This window comes from Rhododendron vialii, chromosome 12a, assembly GCF_030253575.1.
Source record: "Rhododendron vialii isolate Sample 1 chromosome 12a, ASM3025357v1".
In the NCBI taxonomy this organism is placed as follows: Eukaryota; Viridiplantae; Streptophyta; class Magnoliopsida; order Ericales; family Ericaceae; genus Rhododendron; species Rhododendron vialii.
Window position 1 is genome coordinate 3,302,985 of NC_080568.1, and position 17,005 is coordinate 3,319,989.

At 37.3% G+C, this 17,005-nt stretch overlaps 1 protein-coding gene across 2 annotated transcripts; it reads left to right on the plus strand.

The window, feature by feature from the left end:
- The first annotated feature begins 52 nt into the window (after positions 1-52).
- Positions 53-8,596, plus strand: LOC131311293 (uncharacterized). Of its 2 annotated transcripts, XM_058338676.1 has the most exons (9): positions 80-178; positions 284-340; positions 2,529-2,911; positions 3,385-3,521; positions 4,241-4,340; positions 4,460-4,603; positions 4,712-4,984; positions 6,092-6,429; positions 7,996-8,596. In XM_058338676.1, exons 3-9 carry the CDS (start codon positions 2,755-2,757, stop codon positions 8,209-8,211), a joined length of 1,365 nt encoding a protein of 454 aa, XP_058194659.1. In that variant the 5' UTR covers positions 80-178; positions 284-340; positions 2,529-2,754; the 3' UTR covers positions 8,212-8,596. The 2 variants fall into 2 exon arrangements, with proteins under 2 accessions (XP_058194658.1, XP_058194659.1); XM_058338675.1 differs by having other exon boundaries at positions 53-340.
- Positions 8,597-17,005: the final 8,409 nt, after the last annotated feature.

The window sequence follows — 17,005 nt, forward strand, 5'->3', positions numbered from 1 at the left end:
CAGACCCTGAAGAAAAACAGTCTAAAATTTCTCCCCTCGAAATTTTACAGATAAACACTCAGCCTTTTCTCTTTTCTTCGGACATTTCCGATCAGTTTTTCATTTTCCCTCTCTCTAATTTTTTTTTTTCCATTTACAAATCTTTGGAGGGAAAATACTCTCTCGAACTCCTTAACTGGTGAAAACCCTAGAATTTCCTGTCCTTTGATGTTTGAGCACAATTTATATGCCTTTTCTCTCTCTCTTCAATGGCCGAAGTCACTGCCTTTTCCACTTGCAGGAGCAGCTGCTGACGTAGATTCAAATTCCGCCGCCGTTGCTTCGCTCGAATTCGTCTCAGGTTTGGAGTCCTGAACTTGCTTTCAGCTTGAATTGAGTGGGTTTTTCAGTAATTACTAATTACAATCTGGGTGATTTGGAGTTTTTTTTTTCTCACTTCTGTTCTTAGGGTTTTAGTGAGTTTGTGTTGAGTTACAGTGGATTACTTGCTTGGTGAAACTTCTAATCGAAAGGAATTTTCCGACTAGTAGGATATGCATATGTGCATGCATAGATGTTATCGTTTATTTCCGTTTTTGCTGAGCCGGTTTTACAGGGGTGGAAAGAATTGAGTTGAGGCAAGAGGTGTGTAGTTCAAGCTTGGTCTGAAGACTTAATGATCTTATAGTAAATGAAAGTGTTCAAGCTTGATTTGTTACTAGATGAGTTGGTCTCAAACGAGCTTTAAACTAACCGACCAGAGCCAAGCTAAAATAGCTTGGTCGCTTTGATAAGAAATGTGCTCAAGCTCGGTTTGTTTGCGTAACCTCGTTTGAGCTTGGTGTATATATGTCAGAAGGCGGTCACAATGGAGTTTAGCACAACGCAAGCTCGAGTAGCTTGAGCATTTAACAGACCCATAAGTTTGTAATACAAAATATGGGTAAGTTTTTACTTTATTTTGTAGTTTTTGATGAATTGATGAGATTCTAACTCTAATAATGAAGCTGGTAAACTTTGAATGGCATGGGGAGAATGAGGCTAGGGATTCTTTTCATTTATTTATTTATAATGATTTGTGAGGGAAACAGATAAAAGTAAAAAAAATGAAAGTAAAAACTGGTGGTGCATGTATAAAACTTGAAGGTGTTGTGGGACATGCCGAAGACAACTATTTGATCTGTAATGTAAACAATAAAGAAGATGAACAAAAGTAAGCCAAGCAAGAAACAATCACACAAGATTTGCATGGTGTGATACGTGTATCTACTCCACGGCAGGACGGGACAGATTAATTGACTATAGCCAATGAGGATTACAAGCACTCTGATATCCTCTTGATTGTGTTTCTCTGTTTTGTTACGTTTCCTACACCTAAGACAAGCTTAGAAACCCTAAAACTGAATAAAACAAGAATATATAGTGCTGCTGCGCGTTCCGACCGTCCGGACGGACTTGACAACTGTCCACCGTCAGGATGGGATTTCTAGACTTCCTGTAGGTCCAGAACTTTGGTTGCAGCTTAGTTTGTCCGAATGGCTCTTAGTCCCGTCTGGATGGTGGTGCCCTAAGATCCCCATTGAATCCACACACAACCACAGGTTTGGTGATGAATCTCAATAATGGTCGGGGAAAATGACTGAGAACCAGAGTACTCATCAAAATGAAAATAATCCAGTTGCATTGTTTTATTCTTTATCTTATTTGATGCATTGTTTTCATACCTTTACTTGTTTGCCAATTATCTGTTATAGATCTTGGTTATTGGCACATTTTTTTATCTGGAACTGGAAGTATACAGTCATAACTTAAATCCCATATGCTTAAAGATACTATGCGATGAACTAATAATGTTGGAAAAATCACTTGAAAGAACTCATAGAAGCATTTGACAATGGAAAATGCTTTCTTATTTTGCAACAACGATGTATTGCACACAAAGCAGTAGGTTATCCTTGACCAATTTAAATAATGGAAGGGAACAATGGCAATTTAGGGATGGATCCAGGAATTCAACCTTGGCAGGCGAACTTATATCACTTGGGGGTGCGAACCTTTATGATTTAGTGATACCTTGCAAAATGTTAGTAAATTAAAAGGATTTTGTGAAATTAGGGCTGAGGTTTTTCACTCTATACCCCATGTTGGATCCATAACAGTGTACAATATCATCTCATCTAGATAAAGGCTCGGAAAGGGCCATTTCTGTACAATGAGCAACTCTCGCTCTTGTACTCTAAACTTCCTGTCTTTGGGCTGTTGTGCTGTGCGCATGACTTTCTTCTTATTATTATTTTTTTGGGTATACAAAGGAGAGGTTTTGATATCTCTTTTAATCTGTCTTCAGAAAACAAATCTCCTTTCGGCTATCAAATTGTTGGTAAGAGGAAATGGTCTATGACTCTAATTGAAAGACTATCATTTGGTGCCTTGGTGGTAACGCTGCACTGATTATTTAGAAGATATTTTCTGGCGAGATTTTTGATCATTTGTTCATTTCGTGATGATTATTGGTGATCATTGATCTTGGGTATGTTCCACTTTTGCAGAAGACAAGGTGATGGCTGCTACGCAGATCCTGACTCCAAAACTGCAGTGATTCTTCTTTGGTTGTGTTTCTGGTTCTGTAGTTTGATTAGTATTGTAAGTTAAAGTACGTGTCATTCAGAACAAATGTCTCAGGGAGCAGACCATTCCTTTTCTGGTGTGTTGGTGTAATTTGGTTGATTAGCTACTAAGTGTCTTAAGAATTGGACTTCCTCCTTCAAGTTGGAAATGCAAACCAAGAAAAAAGTTGGTGTAAGAAGCTCTGTCCGGGATCCTGTTAGTCCAAAGGCTTCAAGACATCAGAAGAAGGTGCCTGACAATGTCCAAATTGCAGAGAAGAAAGTCACAGAGATAATCACATCATCTGCTAGAAAGCAAAAATATGGTTTGTAATTTTTCATCTAGTGTTGCTAATAATTATTGTCCAATGACATGTTTCAATATTATCAATTAGAATCATAGTAAAAATGAGTCAAAGTGTTAAAAGAACGGAGGAGTTATTTTCGTTGAGGTATTGGGAGTGAGTTTATTTCTTCTTTCTTGTATGATTGAGTTTGGCGTGATTTTCTTGTTTACACCTTACTTGACATTTTGCCTTGCAATTGCGAAGCATTTGCTGTTCATATTTTTCTCTCATCTTATTTCCTGTTAACACACACCAATATTGGGGCATCAACTGGGTATCTCAAATTGGCACTTCCTACTTCAATTCAAGGTGTTACCTGATTGAAGTGTAGTATATTGTAGAATCTGAAATCGAATAATTTTACCTCATTGCTGTCCTTTGGACTGTAACATTCAACATTTAGTGGATAATAATCGCACTTGTTTATGTCACCTGGCTGATGCAACTTTCAGGTGGCCCTCATGCAAAGAATAGGCAGGAGCATGTTCCTGCCACAAACTTGAATACTAGATATGAAATGGCAGAGGATGATGCTTCTAACACCTGTTTGGGGTACAATGGATCTGATTGTGTTTCCTTGGAATGTAAGGTAAGTAGACCTTTTCTCAAGACAGATGGAAGTCACTAAAAAGTGTACAATGGTGGTTGATGGCTTGTTCCTCCGTCTTTTTGCATGTCTATTCTTTTTTTTTTTGAATTCCATCTTCACTTAGGCACACACACCTTGGGTTTTACTTTTACATGTTTAACCCATAGATACTGAATGTTTGTATGAACCATAGTTGTCACTATCTTATGGGTAATGATACTTTGAATTCTACACATTTTCTAGGAATAACAATATCTATTTACTTTTTTGGCGACATGGATATTGTGCTCAAGGTTGTGGTTTTAGATTTTATGTAGACCTACAAAGTCTCCTTAGATGGTAGTTGTTGTCTTCTTTTGGATTGAAAGCAGATTAGTTATGCACTACCAAAAAATTAGAGATATCTTCATCCATTGTGATGTTGAAAATACCTCCTCCTCATTTTGTTTCTAAATTCAGAGTATCAGATCTTAGCCTTGTTGCGATGCCCTGCCCCCTTGGCCAAGAATGTCATACCACCCCGTCCCATGCTAATTGCGAGAGTTTGGTTATCTCCTATTCCAAGTCTCTCTTGGAAACCATCTGCATCAACTGCATATCATTAGTTAAGCCTCTTATTATTTGGAAAATCATAAAAAAATCTCAAGGTTGGAAAAATTGCTTCTGTTTGATTGCTCAGGCTTCCTTTCACACTTGCTAATAATATTATCCATTTTCAGGGCCGTGATGATGGATCTGCTCATCGAATTTTAGAAACCATATTTTCTTCTCCTACATTTCACAGTTCTAGAAGTGTTGGAGGGGAAATTGCCAATGGAGGTAAATGGCGAAACAGATGCTTTTAATACAAGTCATGCTTCCTCTTCTTTTTTTTTGGAGCAATATTTACTTTAGTTCCTTCATTCACTCTTTCCGTATCTCCATTGCTATTGTCCCAGTGGATTTTATCAAATTTTTTGGGAGTGGGGATGAGAAATTTCAGGATTTTGGAAAAGATGACTCACAGATGGATATGCTGAAGGGCAACCATATGCATGATTCTAGCGAGCACACAATGACATTGATGAATGTGACATGCCCTGGTGAGTTAGTGGTTGGAGTGGCTACAAATGTTTATACAAAAAATGCTCTGAACTGAATATGGCAGGATGACTCTTTGAGATAAAAATTCTGTGTTTCATGCATTGCAGATTTAGCTGGCAACCTGTCACCTGAAGTTTCAGCTATATATCTTTCTATGAAAAACTCAAAGTTGGAATGCGTTGATGAGCGAGATGAAGATCACATGTCAACGGATGCTTGCATAGAGGATGATGAATGTGAAGAATTTGATGACTTTGACCCGTATTTTTTCATGAAGAATTTGCCAGATCTGTCATCAGTGGTCCCTACTTTTCGACGTATGCTGCTACCAAAGCAGACAAGGAGTTGTCCTCCCACTACTCTTGTTTTGGACTTGGACGGTACGAATCAAAGAGACACTTGTTCTAATTGTATTACTTCAGTATTTACTGATTGGAATGCTTTAGGGTATGGATCTCCAAGTTGACTATTCATGCACACTAACATACTCATTTCTATGAGTAGATGTTGGTCTATATGGCCGATCTGATTTTTGGGGCAGTTTGCTATCGTTATTTTCTATTGGACAAATAACAATCTCCTTTTAGTGTGAGAACTTGGATTTGTTCGTCTTCAATCACCATGATGAAAATTAGACATCCTATTTTATACATGTGCCAATTTTTTCCTATTCTCAAAAAGTCTTCAAAGAAAACAATTGGTACATGGCCTGTTCAACCACTTTAAATTCATCAATTGAAGATCAACTATGAGTGTTAGGTCACAGTTAAATCAGAACCAGGTATACTTTACATTAGGTTATTTCCGTGTTGAAAAGTGTTCATTCAGATGTTTTTTATATTTCCATATACATACAACACGTGCAGGTATTCGCGGATAAATATTTGTATGTGCTCGTATATATATCTTCATATGTATTCATATGTATGTTGCCTTGTTGATACTATTTACAGACACAAATACCTATATATCCCTATTATATAGTAAATAATACTTGTAGTCCACTGGACACTCTCTTTTCTAAGAAAGTCACAAAAATCGACATCACTCTCTCCACTTCTCTCATCTCAAATTTGTTGCTTCCTCCACCATTGCACTTCCTCAAGTCACTCATTTATTGTCCACCACTTCACTCGTATATTTGCAAGTGGTTTTATAAAATTGGAAAGTGTAGGCATGATAAAATGTAAACATTTTTTTTTTCCTGTGCTCTGTTCATAGCATAGGACCACGCTTGTATATATTTTGTGTGTGTGTGTGTGTGTGTTAATGCATGTACATCCATATTCCCAAGTCCCATTATACAAATTTTGTATGCATATGCACTACAAGAAGTGTGACTCGCATTGGCTCTCTGTGTCTACTATGACTATATTCGTGTAGATTATGTAGGTACTTACATCTCTTCATTGAAGCTTTTCAAGGATATTGATATAACCCATAGGCTTTCATGGCATGGATTGAGGGTGACTTGTTTTACTTGACAGAGACATTGGTGCACTCTACACTAGAACCTTGTGATGATGCAGATTTCACCTTTCCTGTGAATTTTAACCTCCAAGAGCATACAATCTATGTCCGATGTCGTCCTTATCTAAATGATTTTTTGGAGAGGGTAGCTGGCCTTTTCGAAATTATTATATTTACTGCTAGTCAAAGCATTTATGCGGAGCAGCTTCTTAACGTACTGGATCCGAAAAGGAGGATATTCCGCCATCGTGTTTATCGTGAGTCATGTGTTTTTGTGGAGGGAAATTACCTGAAAGATCTATCAGTTCTTGGCCGCGATCTGGCACGTGTCATTATAGTCGACAACTCTCCACAGGTACTGTTTTTGGAATTCTTCCTTTTCCAGTCATTGTCATGCTTCTGCTCGAAAGAAATTGTATTATTTTCTGGTACTATTCTTTAATCTTACCCTTCTCCCAACTATTGGACACTCCTATAAATAGATTGGATTTCAGTATCTAGAAAATAGTGGGTGTAGTCAGAAGCTGATTCAGCTACTTTATAATTGTTGATGGAAGCCTCTGCATTTCCTGTTTGAGTGTTAAAATATAAGTGTATAGTAAATTTTTAGTCTTCTGACCTCTAGCAAAGTAAAAAATTTCCTTCTTAGAGCTTCTCCAGGACGCCAACAATTTGCTATTTGGGCTGCCATCATTACATTTAGCATGAAGCTGTATATTAAGTGCTTCAGTCCTCTGCTATTAAGGCTGTTAAATTTAGTTGTCGCCTGTGCTAAAGTTTGTGTCAAAAAATTTGGCACAAACTTTGGCTGTAAATAAATACCATTAACCCTTTTCTGTACTTTCATGATTTGACTATTTTAAGAAGAAAATGAATAAAGGGAAAGACTACAATACACACCCCTTATTTGGGTGTGTATCATATGCACCCCTCAAAATGTTATGAATTATAGAGAATATGTTACGAATCGTATTGCTAAAAAGTTACGAATCATATAAAGGTTACGAGATACACCAAAATGTTATGAATCATAATGAAAACGTTACGAATCGTATTGCTGAAAAGTTATGAATTCTAGAACAAAAGTTACGAAACACTCTAAAATGTTATGAATGAACCACAAAATAGGTGCATATGGTACACCCTTTTAAGGGGTGTGTATTGTAGACTTTTAGCATTAGCACCATGGGAGGAACATTGCTAAAGTATAATAATTTGACACCTTCCAGCGCCAGCAGGTTATCTTTTGCAAGCCAATTTAGCTACTCAACCAGGGGATGCTAATTTAGTGGCTGGATACTTATTTTGAAAGGGAATGGGCTTCTCGGCAGTTATGGGCAGAACTGCAGGGGCTGCATGTTGCTGTTTCTGGCTAATTGCCGTATCTAATTTGATAACCTGTTCTGTCTAGAATGTAGATCTCGTCGAAATGCATAAGCCTGGTTTAGAATCACTTTCATTGGATATCAATTCACATGTGATCGGAATAAAAGTGTAACTGAAAACTGCATTTTGCACACACTGGATTAGAACCAACAACATGCAGTTTATTGTTCCATTCAGATCTCAATTCTCATGTGAATTGATTTCCAATTAACGTGATTTTAAACCATGTTTATGTGTTTCGACAAGATGTACATTTTGGACAAAAGCCATTATCAAATTAGATCCTGCAACAGGCCGAAAAACAGCAAACTGCAGCTCTTACAATTCTTCCCATGACTGCCAAGAAGCCCACTTCTTTGATTTGGGCATAAATATTTGATTTTGTTGGACTAGAAAGACTTGCACCCTTGTCAATTTCTTGTAAAAGTACAAGAATTACATGCAATTTTTATTTGGTTGTGGTGACTAAACTGCTAAAGTTAGAAATAAGGATGAAATTTAGTTTCCCTAACAGGGTTGGTGCTTATAATTTCAGGCATTTGGGTTCCAAGTGGACAATGGAATACCAATTGACAGTTGGTTTGACGATCGTTTGGATCAAGAGTTGCTTTTGTTACTCCCCTTTTTGGAGAGTTTAATTGGTGTTGAAGATGTTCGGCCGGTGATTTCTAAGAGGTACAACTTAAGAGATAAAATAGCTGCAGCTATTTGTCCTTCAATCTCCAACGCTGGAGATCCTTTCGAAAGATGATTTTCTCAGTTTTGCTCTTTGTAGCGAAGCAGCCTTTACTTGTAATTGAGACTTTCTGGGGACATAGTACTCTTCAGTTAGTTATTTGTTGTGCGGATTGTGCTCGAAACAATCAAAATCTCGATCAAGAAAGGGGTGAGAAATAGAGATGTCGTGCTCTGTGATCATGTGTCCGCCGTTAAACCTTTCTTTTCTGAAAATGATGGTTATGAAAAGCGTTGACATGCAAAATTCTGAGTCGGTTGAGGGATCAGAATTGTGGTGGTGTTAATGTATATGCCTGATGTAACTTCGTTGATCATGCCTGTTAGAATGTATTTGAACCGCAAAATAATTGAGAAGTTCTTTTATCATCGGCAAATGAAGGTGTCAGGTGTTTGCAGTATTGTCATTTTAAGTTGATTCAAGTTTCCTGTGTTGCTGGTTACATTTCTGGATTGGTATGTTAGGGACTCAACTATAAGTACTCATAACGGCAATAGATTCCCATTCGTTCTGTGGTTAACAGGGAATTTTTGTGCCCGAGCTTTTACAGCGATTCATCACTGTGCACATCGGTCCTGCAGGCCTCTGCAATTATATGCATGACCTTTCCACTCTGTGCCGTCAGGCCGACAGTGACTGAAACCAGAAGCTGGGTTATGGTTTCGTTCTCCTTTCGTTTTCCTCGCATGTTTTCTATTGATTTTTCCAACACAGTTTCCCTATAATTGCTTACCTTATTCTTGCGGTAGAGACAGAAGAATCCCATATTCTCATATGAGATTGTACAAGACATTTTTCAGCCTTCATTTCTTTCAAGCTGATATTACCGAAACTGAAACTATTTCAACGATAAAATGAAACTACTTATACAATTTTATCTACCGAAGTTTGCGCATCGAAATATTGAATATGCGAGCCTTGAAAGTTTGTTTCATCAGAAGCTCCGATTGCTTCGCCCCCCTTTTTTTTTCCCCCCAAGAAGGATGGAGGTGGCAGCCAGCAGCCTGTGTAACTATCCTCCTTGTTCGTGATCATAGGACTTTTATATTAGTGACGGACCTCAGAAAGATCAATTACTCGTAGGTTTTTTACTGTCCCACCAAGGTGAAAAAAGAACAAAGCGAATCAAATTTTACACTAATGTATGCTCTACTTTTACCGTAGGCGAATTTGACCTAACAACCGTGAGTGATTTTGACTCCGCAACCTCAAAAAGAAGAGTAGACACTTAAGTATAGCTAGTAGTTAGCTAATTTGTCAATTCGTGTACCATATCAACAGGGCCGCCCTAGCAGCCACGGCCTATCCCCCAAGATAGGGCTCCCAACTATGTATAAGAAGTTGACAAGTGATTAATACAAATGTAACCCCTTCCCAGATCGGTTTTGGATTTCAAGGAATGCGAATCATAAGTCACAATTCTAAGAAAACGCAACACTTTCATATTTTGGCCAATTTGTTACTCGCTCTGTCCTAAAATACTTGTCTTGTATGGAAAATCTTTTTAAGGGAATATGCATTAATTGCATGTCTCCTTAAAAAGTTTGAAAAATTTTCCGATGTACCTTATTACCTTCAATAGAAACTGTTTTTAATCTTTGATGAGGGGTAATTTGTGTAAAATTATACACTTTTTGGTTTGACTTTTCAAAAAGAACAAATACTTCTGGACATTCTACAATAGAATATAGGACCAACAACATAGGACAGATGAAGTATGTTTTTCACTCTTTGGATAGTTCTTGGGGAGACTTAAAAATTCGTCTTTATTGCCCTCTTCACTTATGAATTCATCCTTCTTATACTTTTAATACCAATATTGCCCTTTGAGTATTGTTAAATGTATATATTTATATATCTTAAACCATATATGTTATACAAGCTTTTCGATTTCATGGTAAATTATTTGTAACATTTACCATGAAATATGTCTGTACGTTTCTATCATTTCATGGTTAATTATTTGGACAATTTACCATGAAACTATTTCTTGGTTAATTATAGGCCAAGAATTTTAGGATGAAATCATAAGTAATTTGCATCTTAAAATTCTTGTCTATATAGGCTGAGAATTTTAGGATGTAATCATAAGTATTTTACATCCCAAAATTCTTGTCTATATAGGCCAAGAATTTTAGGATGTAGTCATAAGTACTTTACATCCCAAAATTCTTGTCTATATAGGATTAGAATTTTAGAATGAAATCATAAGTAATTTACATGCCAAAATTCTTGTCTATATAGGCCGAGAATTTTAGGATGAAATCATAAGTAATTTACATCCCGAAATTATTGTCCATATAAGCCGAGAATTTTAGGATGAAATCATAAGTAATTTAAATCCCGAAATTTTTGTCTATATAAGCCGAGAATTTTAGGATGTAATCATAAGTAATTAACCATGTAATGTCATGGTAATTTAACCATGTAACGGTTTGAAGATGTCGTGTTATATATTTTTTATGGTAATTTAGCCATGTTCCGTTGGCCAACTCGAAGAATGAAGAAAAAATGCAAAGATGTGGTCAACTTATCATGTTATATTCCTAAAAATATCGATTCCTTAAATACGTTCCATGATAGAAAAAAAGTAATCAATCATATTGAAATTTACCAAATCCCATTGAATTTGGATAATAATTCAATCCAATCCCACAAAATTGGGAAAACAATATAACATAATATATGTATATCATAGTGAAAAGGGTAAAAAAGGTAATTTACACACTAAAAAGATTAAATCATAAGTATGAAAAAATGGCGGGATGAATTCTTACATGGCATGAATAAAGAGGATGGATATTTAAATATTCCTAGTTCTTGACTAAAATTGTTGCAATAAAGAATAGATCATATTTGATGAAAAAGTCACTAAATTTTGGCTTTAGTGAGATTTTTTCCTGAAAATATTTTCAACTTCTTCAAATTTTGACTCCAATCAAATGTGAAGAAAGAAAAGCATAAATCATGTGTAGCAACCATTTTGCAATCGGGGCCGATTCTGGACACACTTTTGACACTCAATCTCAGTACGTAGAACATCGCTCTCTCTCCTCCCTCTCCATCTCCACACACCCTATCCCTCCCTCCCTCCTCCCTTCCCACGACACACCACAACCTTCCCATAACCTACTCCAGCCGACAGCCCGACACCTCCTATCCCGGCGACCCAATTTCCGGCAATCCCCTTCTCCTTCTCTTCTCTCTCTCCTCACCTTTCCCGTAACCCACTTTACGTTTCTCTCGTCCCCATCTCTACCTAGTTTTTGGGCCAAAAACAGGACCCCTCATAGTAATATGCTATATATTAAAAATATCCTAAAATTTCTCATGAAAGTAAAGCGTATCTCCAGTTCTCAGAGAGCCTCGTTGCAGGGCCTCCATAACCTTATTACTGTTTTAAGTGTGGTTCGAATCATGGAAACAAGCACCTTTTTTTTCCCAGTCAAGCAATTCTCATTGCAAATGCCCGAAGTCCGAAGGCAAAAGATTTCATTTCAATACAATAGACTGGAATGCTCCAAAACTGCTAAATCTAAGATACGAGCTGCTGCAAAAGCACACCAGGCTAATAGGCTCGTGAAACCAACACTTGATATCAAGAGAGCAACAGCAATTGTAAATTTCTAAAGCCAAGTGTCTTAATTTTTCTTTGTAGCTTATAATTTGTTTATTCTTTTGAACAGTCGATTCTAAGTTTTGAAAAGAACAAGTAAATTACAAACTTTTATCTCCATGCAGTGGTTGAATGAGATATGATAATGTCAAAACTTTTTTTTGTTAGTGCAAAAGTTTTAGTGCATACAAGACTTGCACTTCGCACGTCGTACAAACATTTTGTGCACTGGAGTTTTGGCACAAAAAAATAATAATTTTGGCGTTATAACACCCTGGTTGAATACTTATATAATATACATGAACTCTATCTTTTTAATAGGCAGCTTTAGTTAATTTTACGAGTCATTGTAAAAAATTATTTTGCGTATATTTGTTTTGATCTGCATTTTTTCACTGGTAAAATAATTCCTTAATAACGATACATAGGATTTCCATTGTAAAAGTTCTCCTTGGCCCCGAGCCCCGATAATCTCAGGAATAGTATTTTCTTTTCTTTTCTTTTATTATTATTTAAGTCTAGGTGGATTTGGTTAAGAATTCCTTTATTGTGAGACATGGGCCGAATAGATCCAGGCCCAAGGTGAAATATGTCCAAGCGGGAGTCCGGATTCAGGGTGATATATTCAGCGATAAAATTGATCGGTGGGGCGAAGTTTAAGACCCGAGTCCATAAATAGCCAAATTTGAAAGAATTTACAGAAGAGTAATTATCCAGTAGCTGTGAACACCGTCACGTGGCGTTTTGGATCATTTTAGAATCATATATTTATTTGGGATCCATATAGATATACATTTAGTTGTGCATTCCACGAGAATTGTGGTTGTGATTGTGGAGTGGTCCGGAATACTACGTGGCGGTGCTCTAGGATTACTGAATAATTTTGACTTCACAGAAAAGTAGAAGGGGAGGAGAAGAAAAAAAAATAGAGACAGAGAAAAGAACAAAGGCTCTGAACTTCGTTTCATACCTTTATCGACCATTACAGAATTTGATTTTCTATAACAAGCATCGACTCTCAATGAAATTATTTTGATCCAATGTTTATCTTGGCCATTATATACCGCTCCAAACTCTTGTTTTGGCCTTACCACGAGTTGATAGCGCTGATCGATGCAAATTGTTCATCTCGTAAATGTTACCGAACACACTATTCGCAACAAAAAGAATCAGTTTTGACCGAACATGAATAGATATATGAACAACTTATTCTAAAGTACTTGGTTTAAGTTCAAATTTGTAGTCACCCAGGCCCGGCCTTGGGTATAAGTTACCCGGCGACTGCCAAAGCATGACTGTCATTTGCTGAAAGCTTAATAATGTTAGTACATAGTCGAATTGATGCCTAAGGATCAAGTTACATTTATTCTAAAATAACAGAGTACTAGGGTAATTCTACTGATCCTGACTACGTTCTTCTTCTTCTTCTTCAGTCACACTGGTCGACATTGAACTCCTCTGCTTGGAGCGTGAAAATACGTCCTCCTTTTTTAATGCTACCGTACTCGATATGTCTTTTTGGTGGTTGATTTCTAGCCTCAGTGTTACTCTCTTTCGGGTGTGGGCATTCCCTTTTGTAGTGTCCCCATTCTTGGCAGTTGTAACATTTGGATTGTGCTCTTTTCAGGGTTAGGTCCTTGCAGTTGTCCTTGGGCCGGTCCAATACTCCTCCATGGTTGGTCCGCCTGCTGTGGGTGGAAGTTACCATGGTCGTACGGCTTCGAGTTCGATCCCCTGTTGAAGTTGTTGTTGCGGATGGCCGGGTCCGCCTGTGTTTGAGCTTGCCTTCTTCTAACTCCATTGAGCTTTGTAGTAAGAGTCTTCTCTTTCCAGTTGAGTGTCCTACTACGACCTTTCGGAATGAACCCAGTCCCCATTCGGACCTCCTTACCTTGTCGTCATCTGTCAAAATGATGTTTTGAGCGTAACGAGAGAGTTCGTGTTGACCAAATTGCAAGGGTAGGGGAAGGCCTACCACATTTGTTATGCGCGTCCCCTGGTTGCCTTCGTTTTCCAGTATATTGGGTGTTCAACATTAGCCACGTTTATCGGGAGGAAAACAAATGTGCGGACATCCTCGCCAAAGAAGCGCTTAATCATGTTATAGGATTTATTGTTTTTTTATGTTGCACCGCCTATGGTGCTTTTTCAATTGCAAGAAGACCGTGTAGGAATTAAATACCCAAGACTTATTATTTCGATTTAATTTTAGTCTATCGCGTCCATTACCAAAAAAAAACCAAGAAGCCACTGGCCTCAAAATTAGTTTAGCCGAAATACAAAGTTCCTCCTGTTTTCTTCCCGTTGTTTGCAACTTTATACTACTTTCTTTTCTTTTTTTTCATTTTTCATGGAAAATGTTAACCTCAGCCTTAATTTAAGGGTGGAGTGTATTTAGCCATGAATTGGCATTTAAAGTGGGACGGAGGGAGTATTTGTTCATCTCGACGCGCGGGAGGAATTGGAAAGTGAAAAAAATTAAAATAACGCTGTACACTTGCAAATCCGAACACAACTATTTTCGGAATTGTTTGACTCATTTTGACTCATTTTTTAGTGGAACCTACATGGATCAGATGTTCATGTTTCTAGAGACATCTGTATCCCCCAATTTGTAGACCAAAGTCTATATATGTGCATGGAAATTTAAAAAAAAATATGACCAAAAGCTTAGAAAACTATGAAAAGTCAACTAAAAACAAAAATATTTCAAAATAAATTTTTTTGGATCTATAATTTTGTTTTTATGATATTTTCCATGTTTGTTTCTTATTTTTTAACCTTTATAACTTATTTCGTTGAAATGAAATAAACGACGCAAAAAAAAAAAAAAAAAAAACCTGCAAAACTAGTAATTGTTCTACAAGTCAAATATTTTTTTTTTATGGAATATATTGCAATACTAGTCTTAGGCCTAAACTATTAATAGGAAGATTTATTTTTGGTATTCCATGTTTGTTATTACTAGTATTTCTTGCCTTTATATTTTTTTGGAACATTTTAATTTTTCCAAGATATTGCATAACAGGTTAGACTAATTAGATAGAGCTTTGCTACCTACACACCTTTTTTAAAACACAATCCAATAATGTGAGGCACCACGATATATTTTGAGAATCAGAGTGTTCATTTTGTTGCTTTAGACATCTAAATCATTCATGCCAAAAGTTAGCTAAATTAATTGAATATCGATAGGTGTTTGATTCAGATCAATTGAATAACAATAAGAATTTTTTGGCATTCAATTTATTTAAAATTATAAGATTGCTACCAATTTTTGATCAACCTGATTTTATGCATGAATAATGTACATGCCAAGAACAATAAAATGAACAACGTGGATTGTTGAAATGTGTGATGAAACTCACCCTATTTGGAGGAGTGTTGGAGAGTTGTGTAGGCAGAAAAGAATTACCCAATTAGATATGGTTGCCCTCATGAGCCAAAACGATGTAGTTTTGAGGGGCTGGGGCTGCTCGTTTGCAGCTCTTTGCGGGGACAATTGGGACCCCGAATCCCCGGAGTAGAACAGAAAATAGAAAATTTGGAATGGCATGGTGGATCAGGACAGCATTTGGGGTGGGAATTTCCGACACGACACGAACATGATACGAAGTTAACGAGTTATGGTCTGTTATTTCTGACACGAAACACGAATATGACACGAAAAAATAAACAGGTCAGGTTAGGGTTAGGAAAATTCTGACACGAATATGAGATGACACGATATGAATATGACAAGACACAAGAATTTATGAAAGGACACGATAATCCGACAGGAAGTTAACGGGTTAGGGTCAGCTATTGCTGATACAAAACATGAATATGACATGACACGATAATACAAAAAGTTAAACAAATCGAGTTAGAATTGAAAGAATTCTGATACAAACACGACACAATGTCCACCCATAAACGGGGAAGCTCAAACCGATTCTTTCTCACCAACTCTCAGGCAATTTTGTGGTAAGAGAGAGAAATATATATCTCCCCGAGTCCCAGTACACGTGGGTCCCCTCCTCCCCTGTGGGGTCCACAACCAGACCAGTATTGTGCGATGCTGAGTATATTCTTTTCCTTGCATGCAATTGATTGGATATATATCTCTGCAGTGTCTGCACAACGAAGCTGTCAAATTCCTTAAATTACGCCGAATTAGTTTATTTTCACATTTTCTTAGTCTCTCATTTTTCCTAGACGGGGGGAGAGTACTGCTATGGGTACCGACGGTACCCATAGGGAAAATGCACCGACGGCCACCGGACGGCCGTCTCCGGTCACCGGACGGCCGATCCGAGCCGTCCAAAAATTTTAAAAAATAAAACCGAGTGGCCTCACGCGAGAATCAATGGCATCCGAGGTGTGTAGGGTACTTGATCCGAGCACCCATTTTTCGTGTATATTTGTATATACGTGTATATACACGAAAAAGGGGTACTCGGATCAAGTACCCCTACACACCTCGGATGCCATTGATTCTCGCGTAAGGCCACTCGGTTTTATTTTTTAAAATTTTTGGACGGCTCGGATCGGCCGTCCGGTGACCGGAGACGGCCGTCCGGTGGCCGTCGGTGCATTTTCCCTATGGGTACCGTCGGTACCAATAGGATTTCTGTTAATCAAAGCAGATAATTTTCACTCCTTCTGTCTTTTTCTTTTAATTTTTTTTTTTGTATTCGGACTATATAATTTTGTTTTTGTATTTCTTTTCTCGTGGCAAATTAATTAGAAAAATTAAATGCTCAAAAAGTTAACCAGCAGGTGGGTTTGTTTTTCTTTCAATTGACCTGAGTTTGATTCTTGAGATCAGACTATAAAAAAATAATTTATTGTGAATTTCCTAATCTCCCCTGGCCACTTTTGATTGGACTGGGGAGGAGATTGCTCAAGGTGCACGTAAAGCTAGTTCAAACAACCTTGACCGTTAAACAAAAAAGAAAAAGAAGATTAATTTCTTGTTAATTACCAAAAGAAAAAGTAATTTCTTATGAATTCCTTAGTCTTGGCATGAATGGCCTGCCTTTGACCGACCTGAGGAGGAGATTAGTTGAGATGCGCGTAAGCTAACCTGGATAACTCTTAAACAAAAAAAAAAGTGCCTAAAAACCAATCGGGAAGTGAATTTCACACTCCTTTTTTAAAATCCACACTCCCTTTTTTCTTTTTTCTTTTTTATTCACATGAATTTTGCTA

Bases quoted from the DNA above. Each gene is read 5' to 3' on its own strand.
- LOC131311293 (XM_058338675.1), top strand. From the start codon at position 2,755: ATGCAAACCAAGAAAAAAGTTGGTGTAAGAAGCTCTGTCCGGGATCCT. The intron at 4,604-4,711 runs GTGAGTTAGTGG...CATGCATTGCAG, and splicing joins GATGAATGTGACATGCCCTG to ATTTAGCTGGCAACCTGTCA. The intron at 4,985-6,091 runs GTACGAATCAAA...TTTACTTGACAG, and splicing joins TCTTGTTTTGGACTTGGACG to AGACATTGGTGCACTCTACA.